The sequence below is a fragment of the Kryptolebias marmoratus genome, linkage group LG8 (genome assembly GCF_001649575.2).
Source record: "Kryptolebias marmoratus isolate JLee-2015 linkage group LG8, ASM164957v2, whole genome shotgun sequence".
NCBI lineage: Eukaryota > Metazoa > Chordata > Actinopteri > Cyprinodontiformes > Rivulidae > Kryptolebias > Kryptolebias marmoratus.
In genome coordinates, this window is record NC_051437.1 from 16,343,281 (window position 1) to 16,360,808 (window position 17,528).

The following is a 17,528-nucleotide window of genomic DNA, read 5'->3' on the forward strand; positions in this document are numbered from 1 at the left end:
GGGGGGGGGGCTTCCTCTGCGCATTGGTCTCCACATAGCTTATCAAAGAGCCTTCATCGGGCCCTTTATTGTGTTACATGGACAATCCCACGGAGATGTTTTATTTTATCCTTGGAGCTCAGATAAAATTTCACTCTTTTGCTCGCTGCTTATCTCCCAGTGAAAAACAGATGATTTATGCGCAGTCTTCGCACTCGAGTTTATGTGTTGCTCCGATAAGGCTTGTTGGGCTTGTGTTCGTGTCTATGTGGTTTATGAGTGTTTATTGAGACCACAGATTGTTGGACTGCCCACTGGAGGACACAAACAGTCTTCCGTGGGAATGCGAAGTCCCACCAGTTCCCAGTCCCATTCCTTATCTCCAGGCATTCCCATATGAGTAATGTATATTATCCTGCAAAAGCAGGACCTTTTGAGTTTTCTGCTGCTGGGGAGCATGTTAAAATAATATGCACTTACTGTATGCAATTTGCTGCAAGGTTGTTAATTAATTTTTTTAAAAAAACAAGCATGCATGTCGCTAGAAGTTGTTGCAACTCGCTGTTAATTAAGAAAACAATCAAATCAATGTTCTGTTTTGTTTTTTAAACGTGAGTCAAAAATAAAAGAGACAAAGCTGAGAGGAAAGGCGTGTTAGAGTGGAGAAGGTGGAGACGGGAGGGTCAACCTCAGGTTTTGCATATTTTGACTCAGTTTATATGCCAACCCCATTACAACTGCCTTCTTAGGGGCCCTGCCCTTGGATGCAAACATAAAACTGAATTGAAACAAAAACTGTTATTCCTCGCAGTTATTTCCAATAGCCATCAGCGGAACCATGTACTCCACACAAACACAGCAGACAGCTAGATTATTTATATGTAGGTAAATCACTTCAGTTACTTAACAATACGAGGTACACACGCATTCATAGAAAAACTACTTTTAACAACAAAAAGATATGTCACCTATTTCCTGAGCCACACACAAACACATACGCTTGTTTTTTTTTCTGGAAGTGTTGGGGGAATTCCCGGTAACCTGCATATCTACAGGTGATTTGCGTATATTCACTAATCTAGGGGGTTAGGCTTTAACTGTAAACTTACTACACCTGGACACACAGACACCCCTCCCTCACACACACACATGCATGAACACACACACACACAAAGACCCTTCAAACTCATCAGCAACTGATTGTGGAGTTGATAAGAGTCAATACAATAAATCTAATTGCTTCTAAACTGACACACCATTGACCAGCAGAGTTTGTGGTTTTTTTTATTTTGCACCAGCAAGTCGGTTTTTATGTCACCTGCAAGTGTGTGACCGTTGAACATCACAAGATGCTCAGACTCACAATTAAAGCTTTATCACTGCACACACTCATATAAACACTATTGTACATGCTTAGCAAGATATAAAATATGCAAATGTAATTTGCATATTGAATTTCCTAACTTGACATTTTAAAGACTTTCCAAGAAATCAAATCAGAAGTGTGAAAAAGCAAAAGTTCTCATCTGTCTTATTTTGTGTGTGTGTGTTTCTGCATGAAGGTGTGTTTGTGTGTGTGTTTTAGGCTGTCAGAGTCCAGAGTTTCTCTGGCCTTATCGCCTTGTCTGAGGTCTCCAGGTGCAGCCGGAGCTTTAAGTAGTTCCAACCGTCACCCATTTCTCTGAAAGCTGAGGGTTTTTCCAAACACGTTTATCGAGTCTTCTTTTTTTGTTTGTTTTTACAAAAGTAATAATAATATCAACTGATACTTTTAGTAACATGTAATACTACTTTCACTACTACCACTCGTGTTTCTATTTAAAGTATGCCAGGTAGGACTGATGCCAAAGGTTTTTTGAAGATACCGATCCATGCAGCTTGCCACAATTTTTTAATTTAAAAGTAAAATAGAAAAACTGAAATATGCAGAAAACATCTCATACAATGAGATCAAATCTCAGACAATTTATCATATTTATACTTTCAAAAAACAGAAACATGTCTTTAAAGCCACACTAAAGCAATATGTGTTACATGTTTCTAAAGAGTGTGAGGTTTGTTACCATGGTAACCCATGAAGAAAACTGAAGCCATCTTGGAGAAGAAAACTGGATTGTTCATTCATAAATAACCGGGCACATACAAAGGTCTTAGACAAACCTAAAAAGTAATTATTTGAAGTTTACTGAAATTTTGAATTATTAAAAAAAAAACAAAAAACACGCTTTTCTTTTTTGTTTTGTCAAAACACAAAACAACAGATATATGACATTATTGATTAGATTGATTTTTTCTGCTTTATTTAAACAGTCACAGTCTACATGCTTGTATAAAAGTTTGCATTTTGCCTAACATTACTAACCAGTAGATCTGAAACCCTCATAACTGCACCACGGTACATAGTCCAAAATGCTTGACCAGTCCTTAATCCATTAAAACTCTTTCTTCACCTTTTTCTTTCTGTTCTTTCTGGTTCAACCTATGTTGGCATAGATTCTCAGTCTCTCACTTCCCATCTGGGGAGCTTTTTCAATTCAAAAACAGGAGAGTGTTTTTTGGAGTTCAGTTTAAAGCTTGGATCTTTGCACTCTCCAGTTTCTGCATTTTAAAAAAAAAACTTCCCAGATGGGAAGAGAAACATCTCCATCATTGTTTTGGTTGTTCTTGTTGTTGTTGTTTGTTTGTTTTGGTTTTTTTTTGGGGGGGGGGGTGTTTTGGCATAAAAATGGATTAACTTTAAACCTGAACTTTCAGTTGCATGGTGTCGTAGTGGTTAGCGATGACATCTTGTACCAATAAAGTCTCTGATACAAATCTTAGTTTACCTAGGCCTTTCTCCAGTATTGTGTCACGGTCCAAAAAGATAATACTGACTATTATAAACTGACCTTAGGAGTGAAGGTGTCTCTCCAATGTGTCTCTGTGATGGACTGGAGATCTGTCCAGGGCGTACCCCATCTTTCTCTGTTACTTTTAACCCCCAGAATCCTGAACAAAGAAAATACTGACTATGGGGTGGGGCCGGCTTAGTGGTATCGAGCCCGATAGGGTTAAGTTATTTAAATTTTGTCTGTTATAAACAGCACATAATCACCTGCCATGACACTATGATTAAAAGCTGCTCTGTGGTTTCATTTGTAAAGGTCCTGTGAATATGATTTCACCTAGTTTGCATGTGTAGTCAGCATCCCCGAGGGATGAAACGAAGGCGTTTTCCATCGTTATGTTGGGGATGTTCTCCAAAATGTTCGCAGAAGCTGTTTCGTGTTGCAGAACAGGTTTTCTAGATTGCTCAAAATTGATCAAACACTCCCCTAAACACACGCAGACACACACACATACGCACATACATACATTATTAACATAGACAGTGTAAAACCATCAGTTAAAGGTTGAATTTACTATGTAACTAAGCAAAGAAGTAATCAACAGATGCAATAGCATGAGTAAACATGAAATAAAAGTGTAATGTATGTTTGCTAAAAAGCAGCAATGTTTCAGAGTGTGCTGTTCATAGAATTGAATAGAAAAGACTTTATTGTCAGTGTACTCCAATGTACAACTACCAGTACATACTTTATATATTTGCACATTTGAGCCAAGGGGAAACACATACAGTATTTAAAGTTAAAAAATAAATCTTTTTTACAACTTAAAGTGGTTGGAATACAACCAAACAAATGTTTGTACACCTCTGACACATTGAGCCTCTATCACTATCAGTTTCCAGTGCTGATGTCGGCCATAATATTTCAGTATAATGAATTTCTACCCTAAACCATGACAAATTAGTGAGCCCTGTCCTGTAAGTGTTTTTTATTGAGTCGAGATAAAAGCACAGGTATAAAACATGGCATTACACATGTCGTATATCCTTCGTCACAGGAGGTCACCACTGCATTTGGATCTGTTCCGGCAGGTTACAAATTCCAGACCCAATAGCATATTAATCATACTCTTCTCTGATTTCTTTTATTTTTACTGGGCTGATGTGCATCTACCCAATCCCAGCATGTGATGTTCAGAAAATAGTGTAAACAGATCATATGAGTCCAAAAAAAACCCTCACATTCTAGTTATCGATTATTTGCAACTAAAGTCTGCAGCTAACATGTTTTTTTGTTTGTTTGTTTGTTTGTTTGTTTGTTTATTTGTTTGGGGGAGGTGGGAAGGGGGGGGGTCAGTGGCTTGTCTTTGGACTCTTTGAGAAATCTCACTCAAGCAATTTGTCCTACAAGGTGAGCATCAAGAGACTGATATATTTGAGACCAAGCAATTCCATTTGACAGCTTTACTGACAAAAATACAATTATTTGAAATTTGGGATAATAGAAGAATATATTAGTGGTATTTTTAATTAAAGTAGAGTCCAGCATCATTTAATTTGTTTAGTGTTACTTTTAATCTCCAAACCTCAAAAAAAAAAAAAAAAAAAAAAGTATTTGTTTTACTTTTTTAGTTGCCCTCTGGTTGCCTTTTTACTAAGACAACAAGCTCTTTGAGTTCATCAGACCATAAACAACGCGGGGAAATCCCTCAGCTTCAACCTACTGAGAAAAAAAAAAAAGGTTGTGTTGCCTGTTGTGTGCTGGAATCTGTCTGATGACACACACATAACACTAAAAAAAAGAAGGAACAGACTTATTAGTGCAACACAATGAAGCATGAAGTGCGTCTAACCTAAAATGTGATGCAATGTTTTTTTTTCTGTTTGCTTCCCTCTGGTGACCGATCTCATTTTGTTCATGAGAATCATGAGGTTAACACAATCGTGTTGTACAAGGACATTTTGGAGGGGAAGAAAAATAAAATTTAAAAAATCACCATATATGATGGTGTTTAAACCTGCTATTACACTGTGAGCGTGCCCAGAAACACTTCGCTACACGGGCAGGCGATTTGAAAGTTGATTTTTATTACTTGGTCGAGCTTTAATAAGCAGATATACAGAACGTATTTTATAACTCACTACTTGCGGGAGGTTTTTATGAGGTGTTTTTCGATGTTCCTCCTTTACTTCAACACCATATTACAAACAATATGTTACCTGTTGTAAATATGTAGGTCTTTGAATGACCTCACTTTGGAGAAACGGCGTTTAAAGTTGGGTTTCATTTACCTCAAATGTAGGAAATCAGATCTGGGAATGACATCACATTTAATTGCAACTCAAATAATCACTAGAATTTTCTAAAAGTTGTCTTTAACCAGGCTAACTACTATTAGCAATACTGTACAAGCAGATAATGTATTTCTCTGCTTTTGACACATTCAAACACTGGGGCCACATGTTTACTAATAGAGCTTGTACAATACTATTTGTGTGACTGATTTACAAACTGATAATAACAGAAGTGATAATAAATACTTCTTTTACTGCAGCTGTCACTGTTTTTTATATGTAAGGCAAGATTGGATTCTGAGATATGTGTTGGTCAGAAATCTCTGATTTTCCAAGTCAGAATTTCCAATTTGGGGGCCTATTCTAGTTCATTTTTTTTCTATTTAAAAATCTAAAATTACAACTTTGGAGCAGATCAAACTAAATCTGACCACACTGAGAAGCTCATCGTTAATCTGAAGGGGACCGAGAACAAAGTGGATTGTTTAAAACAAGTCCAATCTAAAAAAATAAAAAATAAAAGTCACGGCAGTTTTTGCAAACTCTATTTTTTAAACCTTTCCAATGCTTTTAATTTTACATCACATGAATATTTTCATAAAACCTGATGATTATGTGCCTGCACAAAGGTCACTGTGACAAACATGGTGCCCATTTTAGATTTGTGAAACATTTACTACTGAATAAACACATATAAATCTTAGCCGAACACACAGATATTGTTTGCTAATATATCATCGTAAAAAAAATAAAAAAAGAAAAATCCTGGCTGTATTTTGGAACAACGGGAGCTCCACTGACATCTACCAAAATGTTACCGGGTGAGCACAAGAAATAAAACAAAATGTAAAATTTAGCGCTTCATCCCTGTGGACTGTGTGTTTCAGGCAACTACGTGACCAAAAGAGTGCAGAAGCAAATGTGTTTGTGGCTTTTATTAACCTAATACTCTTTGCATACATTTGACTAAATACAATAACAACACGGGTCTTTCTTCAGCACCTCACACATCTTTAAGTCCAGCCATATGAGGGAGTCCTGTTTGAGTCCATCAGCCTTTTAATGCCAAAAGAACTCCAAAGTCCCAGCATCAGCCTCAGTGGTGCCTCCTCTGTGGCACATTCGATGATAAGAAACCACAGATACACCGCACACTTTGATTTCCAGGAAACAAAGCATCACAAGTGAAAACCACTGACTGAAGCTTTGGTATCAAATAGCCAGACATTTTCTTTTGAAATAAAACTAAATGAATTTTATCCAGTTGGCCCAAAACCTCCAACTGAACAGTCGGTGTGGTTGTGTGGAAAAAAAAAAGAAGCTTACAGCGGCGAATCTTTAATTATCACTGACGTGAATAGGAACGTATTACATTAGATCAGCAGATGTCCAGAATTACCTTGTATTTTGCAAACCACTCCCACTCCAACGCAGGCCAATAGAAGAGGAGGGCGGGTGTGTGAGCGCTTTAAGAGAGGACATGCAGGTGGGTGAAGCATCACACAGGTGAGCGTTCAGATTCTCACACCAACGCTTTCCACTGCCTGAGGATATTACTGCTGACTGAAAAGGTACAGATATCTTTTAGTGTCATTATTTATTTAAGGTATTTTGTTAGATTGATTGTTTGTTTCTTACTGGAGCGTGACCCTTTTTCTTTTTGAAGCTGGGAAAAAAAAAAAAAAAGTGACCGACAGCATCTTTCACTTCTCCGTTTGAGTTCTGTGTTTTGTTTGTGGTGTCTGATGAGATTTTTTTTTTTTTTTTTTTTTCCTTTTTCTAGATTGGGTTGAAAGGATGTTGACAGAAATGGAGACGGTGAGTTTGATACATACTTTGTTCTGTTTTGTTTTTTAAAAAATCTTTTTTCTTTTTTTTGCTGGAGTCCACTCTAAAATATCATCTATCATGAGCGAGTGCAATGAGAGCAAATAACTGATCCGGGGCTACGCCTGAATGTTATCTAGGCCAATGAAAACACAAACACTTGCATACATTTGCCAGTCAAAACTAAAACACACGTGATCTCGGTGTTGTGAATGGCTCTTTTTGGAGTAAAGAAACTCTGCAGGACACGGTACAGATCAGGTTATATTTCTTACAGTTTGGGGCTATCAATGTCAATTTTCATTCAGGTTTATTTATTCGGGGACCGAACATAAAACAGTGCTATATACATATTCAAAAAGTAAGCACTGTCCTGAAAACGGGCCTTCTACCCAATGATTGTTTTTGCTGGTCAGTGTGAAGTCTAAAGCTTTTACAAATGTATGGCTTCTTTGACATCAGATGAATTAGGTTTTATTAAAACCTAGAATTGAAAACAACCGAGCTTATTTAAAATGAGTGAATCCCTGAAAATAGATTCCACAAACATAATAAACTGATGTTTAGTCTGATTTGATCTCAGGCTATGACTAACAAAGGAAAACTGTTAAAGCTGAAATGCTGTTCTGCCTCCGTCAGATGCCTTATGTGGCTGAGATCAAGCTGAATGGAGGCCGGGGGGTCTGGAGCGGAGCTGCTTCCTCCTCCTGCCCCGAGGTCGACCTGGAGGTCATCGAGGAATACCTGCAGGAGCATTCGCTGGAGGTCCAGCCTGCTCACACGCGCATGACCACGATGGACCAACAAACGCACGCTCACTCCCACCGGGACACCAGGATCATAGGTTAGCCCGACGATGGGGGTGGAGGCCTACGTGTGGAGTGTTACCGTGTCTTTTTTAAATCTTCGGTCTGACCGGATCGCGTGTCTGCTTTTCCACAGAGAACAGCTGGTCGGGTCAGCATGCATACGAGTGGCACTGTGGTTCTCACACTCCAAACGAGGAATACAAAAAGCTGGCGCCGCATCTGGCCTGGCAGAGTCCTCATGACAATCAGTGGGTGAGTACAGGACATCAGAGTTCGAGGGAACGTACTACTTTCGTAGCTAAAAACTACATGATTTGACAGCTTGTGTTCATTTCCCTTCAGGAGCACGTCCCATACTGCTATGAACCTCCTGTATATATTGACTCGGACTCACAGTCTAGCAGCTCCCAGTATCAGGATTACCAAGATTCCCCATCACCGTCCTCTGACAGAGAGGACAGGAAGAACAGAAACTTGCCTCTCGTCCCACTGTCAGGTATGATAACATGAACTATAATTAGATAACACACATCGCCATACAACAAAGAAACCTTTCTTTAAACACATGAGTTCCCGTACAAAAACAAGATGTTACCTCAAGCTGTTTTTTTTTTTTTGTCATTTCCTCTTTAACAGGAAAGAGGAAAGAGCGCCTGTTCCAGTTCCTGTTCGAGATGCTCCAAACGCCATCGATGAGGAGCTGCATCTGGTGGGTTCAGTCCTCCTCCGGAACTTTTCAGTTCTCCTCTCAAAACAAGGAGAGCCTGGCGCAGCTCTGGGGCCGTCGAAAGGGGAACCGCAAAACCATGACCTATCAGAAGATGGCCCGGGCTCTGAGGAACTACTCCCGCACCGGCGAGATTCACAAGGTGAAAAGGAAGCTGACCTATCGCTTTGACGAGAAGACGCTGAGAGGCCTACAAGGAGAGGCCAATTCTGTGTAGGGTGACAGTGGACGTCAGGGTAGAAACAGAATGAGCACAAAGAACGTTAAAGAAATCACTTGATGCCCTCTCTGCTGATTCTAACTCTGAGGCACCTTCGATGACAAATAAATACTAAGTATTTAAAAAAGCTAGAGCTGTTTGTAGAACCTTAGTGGACACAGGACCAAACGAGTAATTATGACATTTATAAAAAAAAATGTAAGTTCCTGCAACAGACTGTGTGTGAGAGATCAGCTGGCATTCACTGAGTAAATCTGAAAGATTATCCCATAATATCTACTTTATAAGTAGAACTTAAATCGTTCGGAGTAAATGTTGTGTTTTTCTTGTTATGTGTGACTCCTGTGTTGCAGATGATCAGCAGATAAAGTGTGCGATCATTTAAGAGTTTTAAACAAATTCAGGCTGTGTAAACATGATCTGTTGGTTTTAAATATATATTTTTTATAAAAGATAAAAAAAAATAAACCTTAAAAAAAAAAAGACACTTTTTCCATGTCTGTCTCCATGAACAATGATGCATTGTGCACTGTACATCATCCAGACAAACACAAAGGTGCCTGAAGCGAGCCCACGTACACAGACCTACTGTACACACACACACACACACACACACACACACACCTGAAAGCATAGCCAAAATTGTATGCAAAGTAAGTGTGCATTATAAAACCGCCACCATAAACAGACGTGTTAATCAGTAACATCCCGAAAGTACCCCCCTCACAAACACACACACACACACACAAGTAAAATATAGATGCTGAGTTTCACTTTTTTATGACGTGGCTGAAGAGTAACTTCATTTTCATAGTTAAATAAAGGGGTTCTGTACTGACTGTACTTGCTGAAAACTAAATGACACAGAAGCACAGCAGTCAACGTGCATGAGCTGTCATTTCTGACCATTTACTATGAGTTGGATTTGTGTAAAATTTATATATAAACATGAATTTGCATTAAAAATCTGCAGAACGTAATTAGGTCTTATATTCATTCATTCAAGGACTAATTTGAGGTAGAGTTTGGAAGTACTCGTACTTTCCTTAATTATATTTATGCTGCCATGGACACACAACAGAATATAGAAATTTTGTGTCCTTTGCAGAAGTATTATAATTGTTTAGTAAAACAAATTTTCCTGAAGACCATACAGTTGTTACTCATAACCGAGCACATTTACACACCCGTGGTATATAAAGCCGCTAAAGGCTAATTAGACGCCCGCTCCTCTCACACTCATCAAACTTACAGAAACTTACTTGTTGAAACTTACAGATCAATTACAGACTGTGCCTCCTTGTGAGTGCACACAGAAGCACGGGCATGTTTGAAATGCCTTCAAGGAACTATGACGTCACACTGTCCTCTTTTCTGTAACTCTGCAGTGATGACTGAATGGTGTTGGGTAATCTACATTGTGCTGGAGGTGCTAACTGTTGTGGTTTGTTGCCTTGGAAACATGGTGGTGGTGTGTGCAGCGTCTGTATCTGGGATTCCCTTTGGAAAACCTACTTTCGGCTTCCTGGTTTCCTTGGCGGCGCCTGACTTTTGGGTGGGTGTGGCTGCAGTGCCCCTAGCGGAGCTGTTGGACAGCTGGATGAGCCTGAACCTGTGCTCGTCCTGAGACAGAACTCTGTCCTGTCCCTGTGGACCGATACCTGCAGCTACACAAACCTCTGAGGTCAGACCTGTGAACTGTCATAACCAACATGTTGTGATTTGTAGAAATAACCTTTTTTTAGCCCATTTTTTTCTGAATTACAAAACCACTGAAGGACAGGGGCAAACGTGTTTGTGTGCTGGTTTACTTGGTTTCACACCTCTGGTGGGTTGGCACCGTCAATCCTTTGTAGGCTCCTTTCCCACCAATTCATCTCCCACTTCTTTCCTCTCCTCCTCATGCACCTTCCTCTCTGGTATCTCCCTCCCTTTCATGGTCTACTTCATCTTTCTTGGCCGTGTCACGGCTCCTCTGCTGGTCGCGTTCGCTCTGTATGCTCAAATCTTCGGGAGCCTGCAGCGACGTCTGAGAGAGACTGTGGCTCTGGTTCTCATTTTGTTTCCATGCTGCTGGTTTCCTCTGCACCTGATGAACTGCCTTCTGTTGTTCCAGGCAGGTTGCGGTGCGGTCTACTAGAACTTTCAAATGTTTTGTCACGTACTGTGCACTTGCAGGTCGCAAAGAAGCTTTTAATGTGCCATATGACACGAGCAGATCTAATGGTTTTTCCAGATTCTCATCTCATGTCATGTCAACTCAGCAGTCAAGCCAGTGGTCTCTATGCTTGTCGCATCCAAAAAAATCAATCTGGTCCGCAGTCAGATATGGAGGAGGGTTCTCCTGAGGCTCAACTGTTGCCACTGAAATGAGCAAGTTCATCAAACAATAACAGGCAAATAGACGCAATCGTACAGACGTACGGCTGAGGAAAAAGAGAAAAACTGTGATGAGGTTTGTTGACACTCTGCTAGAACAAAGCGTACCTCCGTGTCCTGCAAACATTTCTTGCAACCGGCTGAGTTCGACTTTACGAAGGCGGTGCAACTTGACTCGAATGAGGCAAGCATACAAAGTTTCCCATGATAACTTATTTCCTTCTTTTTTTTTTATAATACAACTTTGTGAGTCAAGAGTTTCTTAAAGGCACCACTAGATGGTGCCATACATTAGCAAACTCAACAGTTGCTGCTCAGTCAGAACTGAAATGCAGTGTGACAAATAATTTCAAGATGTCACTTTTAGGGGAGGAGAAGGTGATTTTATTGAGATGCACATATGTTAAAATACAACACAAAGACTAATTCATTCAAAGAAAAGGATGATCTTTCAAAGATGTTCCTGCTTCTTATTATGACATTGGAGAATAACTATTTCTTTTAAGCCAACATATCGGGTTCGGCATCCATTGGTGTCCAGTGAGCTCCTCAGGGAAGGCAATAGACTGTATAGTTATCACCTGAGCAGGGTGCAGTCCCACCCACCAAACTATACAACCTACTACCTCACCCTGACAGAACCCGAGTCAAACAGCGGAACATGAAACCTAATTCAGCTGTTACAGCTAAGAAAAATGACCAAAAAATATATTTGTCAGAATTCATTATTATTAGGGGTTTTTTTTTGCTTTTAAAGGAGCAGCATGGTTGTCCATCGGGAGATGACGGTGGACGACTTGCTGGTTCAGCTGTCTCCTTGGGAAAGACAGTAGATTGTATAGTTATCTGACAAGAGGTTAAAAAACCCCACAACTATTCAATCTACTACCTCAGCCCCAAGGACAGCATTCATCCTGCTTCAGCAGCAAAGGGCCACAAACGTAACTTTTCTGCAGGAGACAAAAAAAAAAAAAACGAGAGAGAGAGAGAGAGACAGAGACGATTGTCTTAATTAACTCATTTTCTAACACATGATTTAGATACACCGAACGGAGTTGTTGCTCCATAAATGTTGATTTCCAGTGTTGCTGATTGATTTGTTCAAATGCAGTCTTGGCTTCTTATTTCTTTTCTAACGTCTGCTCGTGAATTATGACAACAGGTCTTCGAGTGCCACAGCCTGGACAAACATCTATCAGTTCAAAACAATCCAAAAAATAAAAATAAAAAAGAACGGTGTAATATTGTAAATTTTGTACACCCTCGGAGATCAACTGAGCTAATTTTGTTGCTAAGTTAAATTTAAGAACTGTGTTTCTTTAAAAATAATAATAATAATAAGACAGAGAAATAATTTAACAGTAAGCGGACATTTGAAAATGGATGCACGAATGTGTGACAGCCCAACAAACAACTCACTGGCTTCCTGAGAGTGTGGCATGTGATCGAAAGAGGAAAAATAAATAAATAAAAGAGCCGCTCGACTCTGTGCCAGGAATCCTTCTCCGTTTTTGCCAAAAAAAAAAAAAAAAAACGGAGCTTACTGCAGTGGGCTATCCCTGTGTAGGCTGGCTGCTGCTCCTCAGGCGGAGGTACACACAGATGCCTGCGAAGGCAGCCTCCACCAGCTGCCTCTGATTGAACACAAAGCTGGGATTCTGCCCCCCAAAACGTAACAAGGAAGCACAAAATGGCGTCCTGAACATCCGCCATTTTAGGTCTGCTTGAAAACATTGCAAGGTCCACCTTGCGTTTTTTATTTTTGTTTTCTAACCCTGCTGCCCCCACGATGAAGACAGAACAGCTGTTTGATCGCAAGTTATGTGGAATCAATGTCGTGCCAAGCATTGAGACGAAGCCAACAGACTCAGACGACACACTCAGGCACATGTGCCGAAGCGGGGGGGGAGGACTCTCTCTTATCAGACAGCTGGACAGCTGACAGAGAAAAGCATGATCACATACAGCTTGTGTAAGTATTGCTAGACAGAGGATAAAAGGTTAAAATGTGCTCGTAGGTTAACACAGCAGCAAGCGAAGGGTTAATGAGTGCCAGACTAAATGCCAGGTCTGGGCCTCAGAAGGCAGAGAGAATGGGTTAGAGGGTACACCGCTCGCATAAATTAGCATACAGCCACAACCCCTGAGAGTTGGTCCAGACTAGCTTGTAGTTAGTATGCAGTCGACCCCACTAGCCTGATTACAGAAGACCAGACAGAGAGAATGGGGTGGGGGGGTGTTGGCATGATGCCCACCTCTGCCACCAAGCCAGTGACAGATCTATGAGCGCCGTTCGGTCGCCAAGAAACATCCCCTGACTCGAGCCGTGTTTGCAGGACAAGGCAACACAGGCTAATTGTGATATGACAGAGTGTGTTCGGGAAAACGGCGATTTAATGAAGATTCGGTGACGCGCACGAGCATTCCAAAAAAAAAAAAAAAAAAAAAGACGTGGATTTAAAACATTCAAAGGCTCGACGATTGAATGCGGAAAACTGGCGTCCGTTTCTCTCGGCTGTTTTTGGAACCGCGGAAGCCGAACTCGGTCGGTCGTGTGAGCGCTGCTGGGTGCTGTGAACACTTTTAAACGCCCACGTGAAGAGGGGGCACGCACGGCTCAGCTGGGGCAGATCATTTTCATCTGTCAACGGCTACAAAATAAATGCCCCCGAAGCCTCGAGGGGCAGCTAGGAGGACCTCGGACAAGAAAAGGAAGAAATGTGCCCCACTGAGTAAATCTCAGCCGCTGATGTGACCGTCTGTGAATGTGTCGCTGCAGAATTAGGACTAAATATTGAGAGATTCACATCAATGAGCCCAGAAACATGACCCTTGCCCCCTTTTGCCCTCTGATAACAGCAGGATGTGTGTTTTCTGGAGGCAATTTCCTGCTTTAGTCAAATAAGTTACATGTTTGGGTGACTTTTCACGTTCTCTTATGTTTCTGCTGAAGTTTTCAACAGATGTTTTACGCTGTTCGCTGTCGAGCCAACGGGGGATTGTTTTCTGAGAAAAATCTACAAATACTACTGATAGCATGATGTGATGATAAAACTATTTATTTGGCTTTAAAGAAAAACAACAACAACAAAGCTATAAAGACTAGAAAATGGTAAACAAAGATAGATACTTGTAGCATGTCACTCTTGCTAGCTTTTCCTCTTTTTCTTAACCAATCCAAATGCCATCAAAATGGCCGATAAACAAGATCATCACCGCTTCTTATAAAAAACTTTCTGTCCTGTCCAAAAAGTCACATCTGTGTTGTCGAACGAATTGAAACCTGTGCAAAAATCCGATGAAAATATGGAAACAAAAAGGCCTCGGCTTCCTTATCGCCCTCGGTTGCAGGAATTTGTTCGATTATGTCTTCATCTAACACAGAAATTATTTAGCGAACCCCAAAAACACACATGCAGAACACCCAGTTGCCAAACAAAAAAAACCCTCCTAAAATTCGGAGCGGATTATTACGGGAAGCAGCGGCAGGGAAATACCTATTGGCGTGCCTGGTCTCTTCGTCCGCGAGACAGGATGAATGCTTGGCACAGACGCCACGAAGGAAGGAGGGGGGGGCATCAGACGATTGGTACAAGTTCTTGTGTGTGTTTTCTCCTGTTCCCACTCTCTCCCTGTGCCTGAGCTTTGTGCCAAGAATGGGCAGTGTCTCTGTGCCAGGCAGAATTTCAATAAGGGAGTAAAGGAGGTGGTGGGAAGGAAAAAAAAAAAAAAAGGAGGAGGAGGAGGAGGAGGCGGCTCGACGGGAGAGCTGGCGTTGGCAGAGGAAGTATGCCACACAATAGATGGCAGGATGAAGAAATCCCATCCTTACAAAGATGCAAACAGATGTCTTGTCTTACTCAGGCCCGATTTTCTGATCCCCTAAAAAAACGCTACGGTGATTTTAATAAACCAGCTTTCTTTACCCTCCCACCCCCGGAAAAAAAACGAAACGCTTTATTCCTGCTTTTAAAAGAAAGAAGGACACAAGCTTTGAGCCTCCTACATCCCACTTGGCACGTTGCCCGCTCTGATGTTCTGTATATCCTCATTAACCGCTCGTATGTGTGCATGTATACAGAGACGAGCTGCCATATGCTTTCGCTTGCATGCAAACAGTCAACACAGTTGCTTCACCTGCACGAATCAGAGGAGCCGCCGGTTTACTGATTGATCGTTTCATTAGAAAATATTCAAATCTTTGAATTTGACGACAACTAAAGAAAAACCCAGCTGATGCGTAAACGAGCTAGATCAACATGAGCTACTGCGTTGACTGTTCGGATGAATTTTCAAACTATAAAAAAAACACAAAGTTCCCTCATAAATAACTATCTGCCTGATAATCGTTTCAGACTACAGAAGCCAAAAGACCTAAATAGTCTACAAAAAAAAAAAGGAACTGAACAGATTTATTCACAAGTTTGTGTTAAAGGAGACTGCGTCGGGCCTCCGCTCACACACAGCTTCTTTATATATGACTGGCAAAAAACTTAACACGGCTAAAAATAAAAGAGGCTATTTTATGCATATTCTTTTTTTTTTTGTACCTAACCTTGTTGTATAGCTGCAATGTTTGCTCTCACAGCAAAGTGCTGATTACAAATACATTCAAGCAGTGAATGTTGTTTTTTTTTAAAATGTTTTCAAGTTTTAGAATTCGCTGAGAGGCATTCACCTTTCACCACGGAGTCATTTGAATTAAGCTGAGCTTTTCTATGTTGAGAAAAAGGTGTCAATCTTCAACAATTAGACTGATGCTACAGCGTACTGTCATGGCATTTTCTAAATATGTTGGTCTCATGAGAGGAAAAAGTGTTAGCCAACAGAAAAATCAGATAATGTCTGAAAAGCATGCAATACGCTAGAAGGTCAACATGTTTCTAAAACATCTGAATGAAGAATTATAGGTGTCTAATCTTCTCTCCCCCTCTTCTCCTCCTTTTATTCTTTTTTTTTCTGCAGATGAGATGTGTGGTCACCATGGTTTCAAACGTCTCTGACAGCCCCCGTCCGATGTGTTATTACACGCCCACATGTTATAACGTTTACTAGCTCCACGGACGTGCATGCACACGCAGCACAAACATCCACATGCAGCGCGCCCCGACGCGGGTATTCCTTTTTTTTTTTTAACTCAAATCGAGTGCATGCGCGCATGTTTACAGAGCGTATGCGTGCAAAAGTGCAAAGCGGCGCCTGTCAGGATGGAACAGCTGCAGCTTCCTGCATGAGAAGAGAGACTTCCTGTTGCCTCGCTGCAAAACTGCGGCCGGTCAGCCGAGCTGTCAGCCAATCGACTGTGCCGAGGCTGAATGCAGGAAGTTAGCCTGACTGCCTCTAGGAGGAAAAACCCAGAAACATTATGAGGCAACACGATAAGTTCATCTGAGGATAAGAGAGGGGCGGGGACAAAGAGCTCTCCCACTCCTACCTCTAGGTCTGTCTCTCTACTGTAACTCTTGTTCTCTATTTTTCTCTAGCTTCTTTCTTTCGGATTTTCCACTCTTTACCGTCACGTTTCGAACAAAACAAAAAAAAAAAAGGGTTTTTGGGAAAACGTGTTGATATTTTCATGCACTGATTCGCCACCTAAGTCAAAGCAGGGCAAAGGGAGTTGGCATAAGTGGCTGAAGAAAAAGCTGGCATACCCACGAACTGCGAGGGGTATGTTGAAAGGGTCCGTTCGTGTTTACACGTGGCACGCAGGCGCCATTTTAACACCAACCCCTATTTAGACGAAGATACATGTAAGGCAAAAAGCTGACCAGTTACGACTCCTATTGTAGCTGTACATGCAAATACTATAGTAATTCTCTGAAGAGTAGAATAAACTTGTGGTTAATTTGTATTTTCAGTTCATTTAGAAGCAGCAACCCTATTTGCTGCTTTCACTGTGGTTTCTGACATGTTGTAGTAATCTTCATATAATTAGACATGTGTCATGCTTGTTTTCCTGGAGATGACAAAGATGAACATCGAACACATAAACACCAATCACTACATCTTTTCTCTAACCTTCAACAGTGAGCCAAAATGCCGCTTTAATGTCTAAATGTAAAACAGGATCGTTGGAATTAAAAAAAAAAGAAAAAAACAACCTTTGCAAATCAATCGGAGTTTTTCTTGACGCCATTGACTGTTCCCCCCTCCTGAACTGGGTTTTGTTTCTGCCCGTGTTTCCTCTCAAGTGTCGCATACATGCAGACACACCGCAGCATATGACTCAGTGTTCGAGGCCAAACATTACCATGTTGTAACAAACTGCCACACCCCTAGTCTGCAGAGATAAAACTTAGCACATGTTTGCACAAACACACGTCTCTGGGAGACAACTGCTACTCACCGGAGAGTGACAGAAAGTGCAGACTGCGCGCAAAAGATGGCAAGAAACTGAGTAAATATTACCTAGGTCGGCAGCAAGGAGGAAAGGAGACGTGACGAGCGGATTGCTGGTCCAGTTGG

At 41.0% G+C, this 17,528-nt stretch overlaps 4 protein-coding genes across 6 annotated transcripts in view; 3 read left to right on the top strand and 1 right to left on the bottom strand.

The window, feature by feature from the left end:
* The window catches only part of LOC108235293 (leucine-rich repeat-containing G-protein coupled receptor 6), a 74,850-nt gene that overhangs the window by 51,587 nt on the left and 5,735 nt on the right, over positions 1 to 17,528 (bottom strand). The window lies entirely within an intron of this gene.
* LOC108235219 (transcription factor Spi-B) lies at positions 2,692 to 9,167 on the top strand. The gene is made up of 6 exons (XM_017415060.3): positions 2,692 to 6,672; positions 6,885 to 6,919; positions 7,568 to 7,772; positions 7,871 to 7,989; positions 8,080 to 8,233; positions 8,374 to 9,167. The coding sequence occupies exons 2-6, from the start codon at positions 6,899 to 6,901 to the stop codon at positions 8,679 to 8,681; spliced, it is 807 nt and encodes a 268-aa protein (XP_017270549.1). The 5' UTR covers positions 2,692 to 6,672; positions 6,885 to 6,898; the 3' UTR covers positions 8,682 to 9,167.
* On the top strand, positions 9,906 to 10,824 carry LOC108235195 (adenosine receptor A2b-like). Its single transcript, XM_025005699.2, is given in 1 exon segment — positions 9,906 to 10,824. A coding segment is annotated over 1 exon segment (789 nt). The 5' UTR covers positions 9,906 to 10,035.
* tead3a (TEA domain family member 3 a) overlaps positions 11,828 to 17,528 on the top strand; it is a 28,623-nt gene continuing 22,922 nt past the window's right edge. Inside the window, exon 1 of the mRNA XM_037976892.1 lies at positions 11,828 to 11,892. Coding sequence (XP_037832820.1) covers positions 11,828 to 11,892 — 65 coding nt within the window. The remainder of the gene's footprint in view (positions 11,893 to 17,528) is intronic.

Coding starts and splice junctions, on each gene's coding strand:
- LOC108235219 (XM_017415060.3), top strand. CDS start 6,899: ATGTTGACAGAAATGGAGACG. Junction 7,773..7,870: donor CCGGGACACCAGGATCATAG/GTTAGCCCGACG, acceptor GCTTTTCCACAG/AGAACAGCTGGTCGGGTCAG. Junction 7,990..8,079: donor GTCCTCATGACAATCAGTGG/GTGAGTACAGGA, acceptor ATTTCCCTTCAG/GAGCACGTCCCATACTGCTA.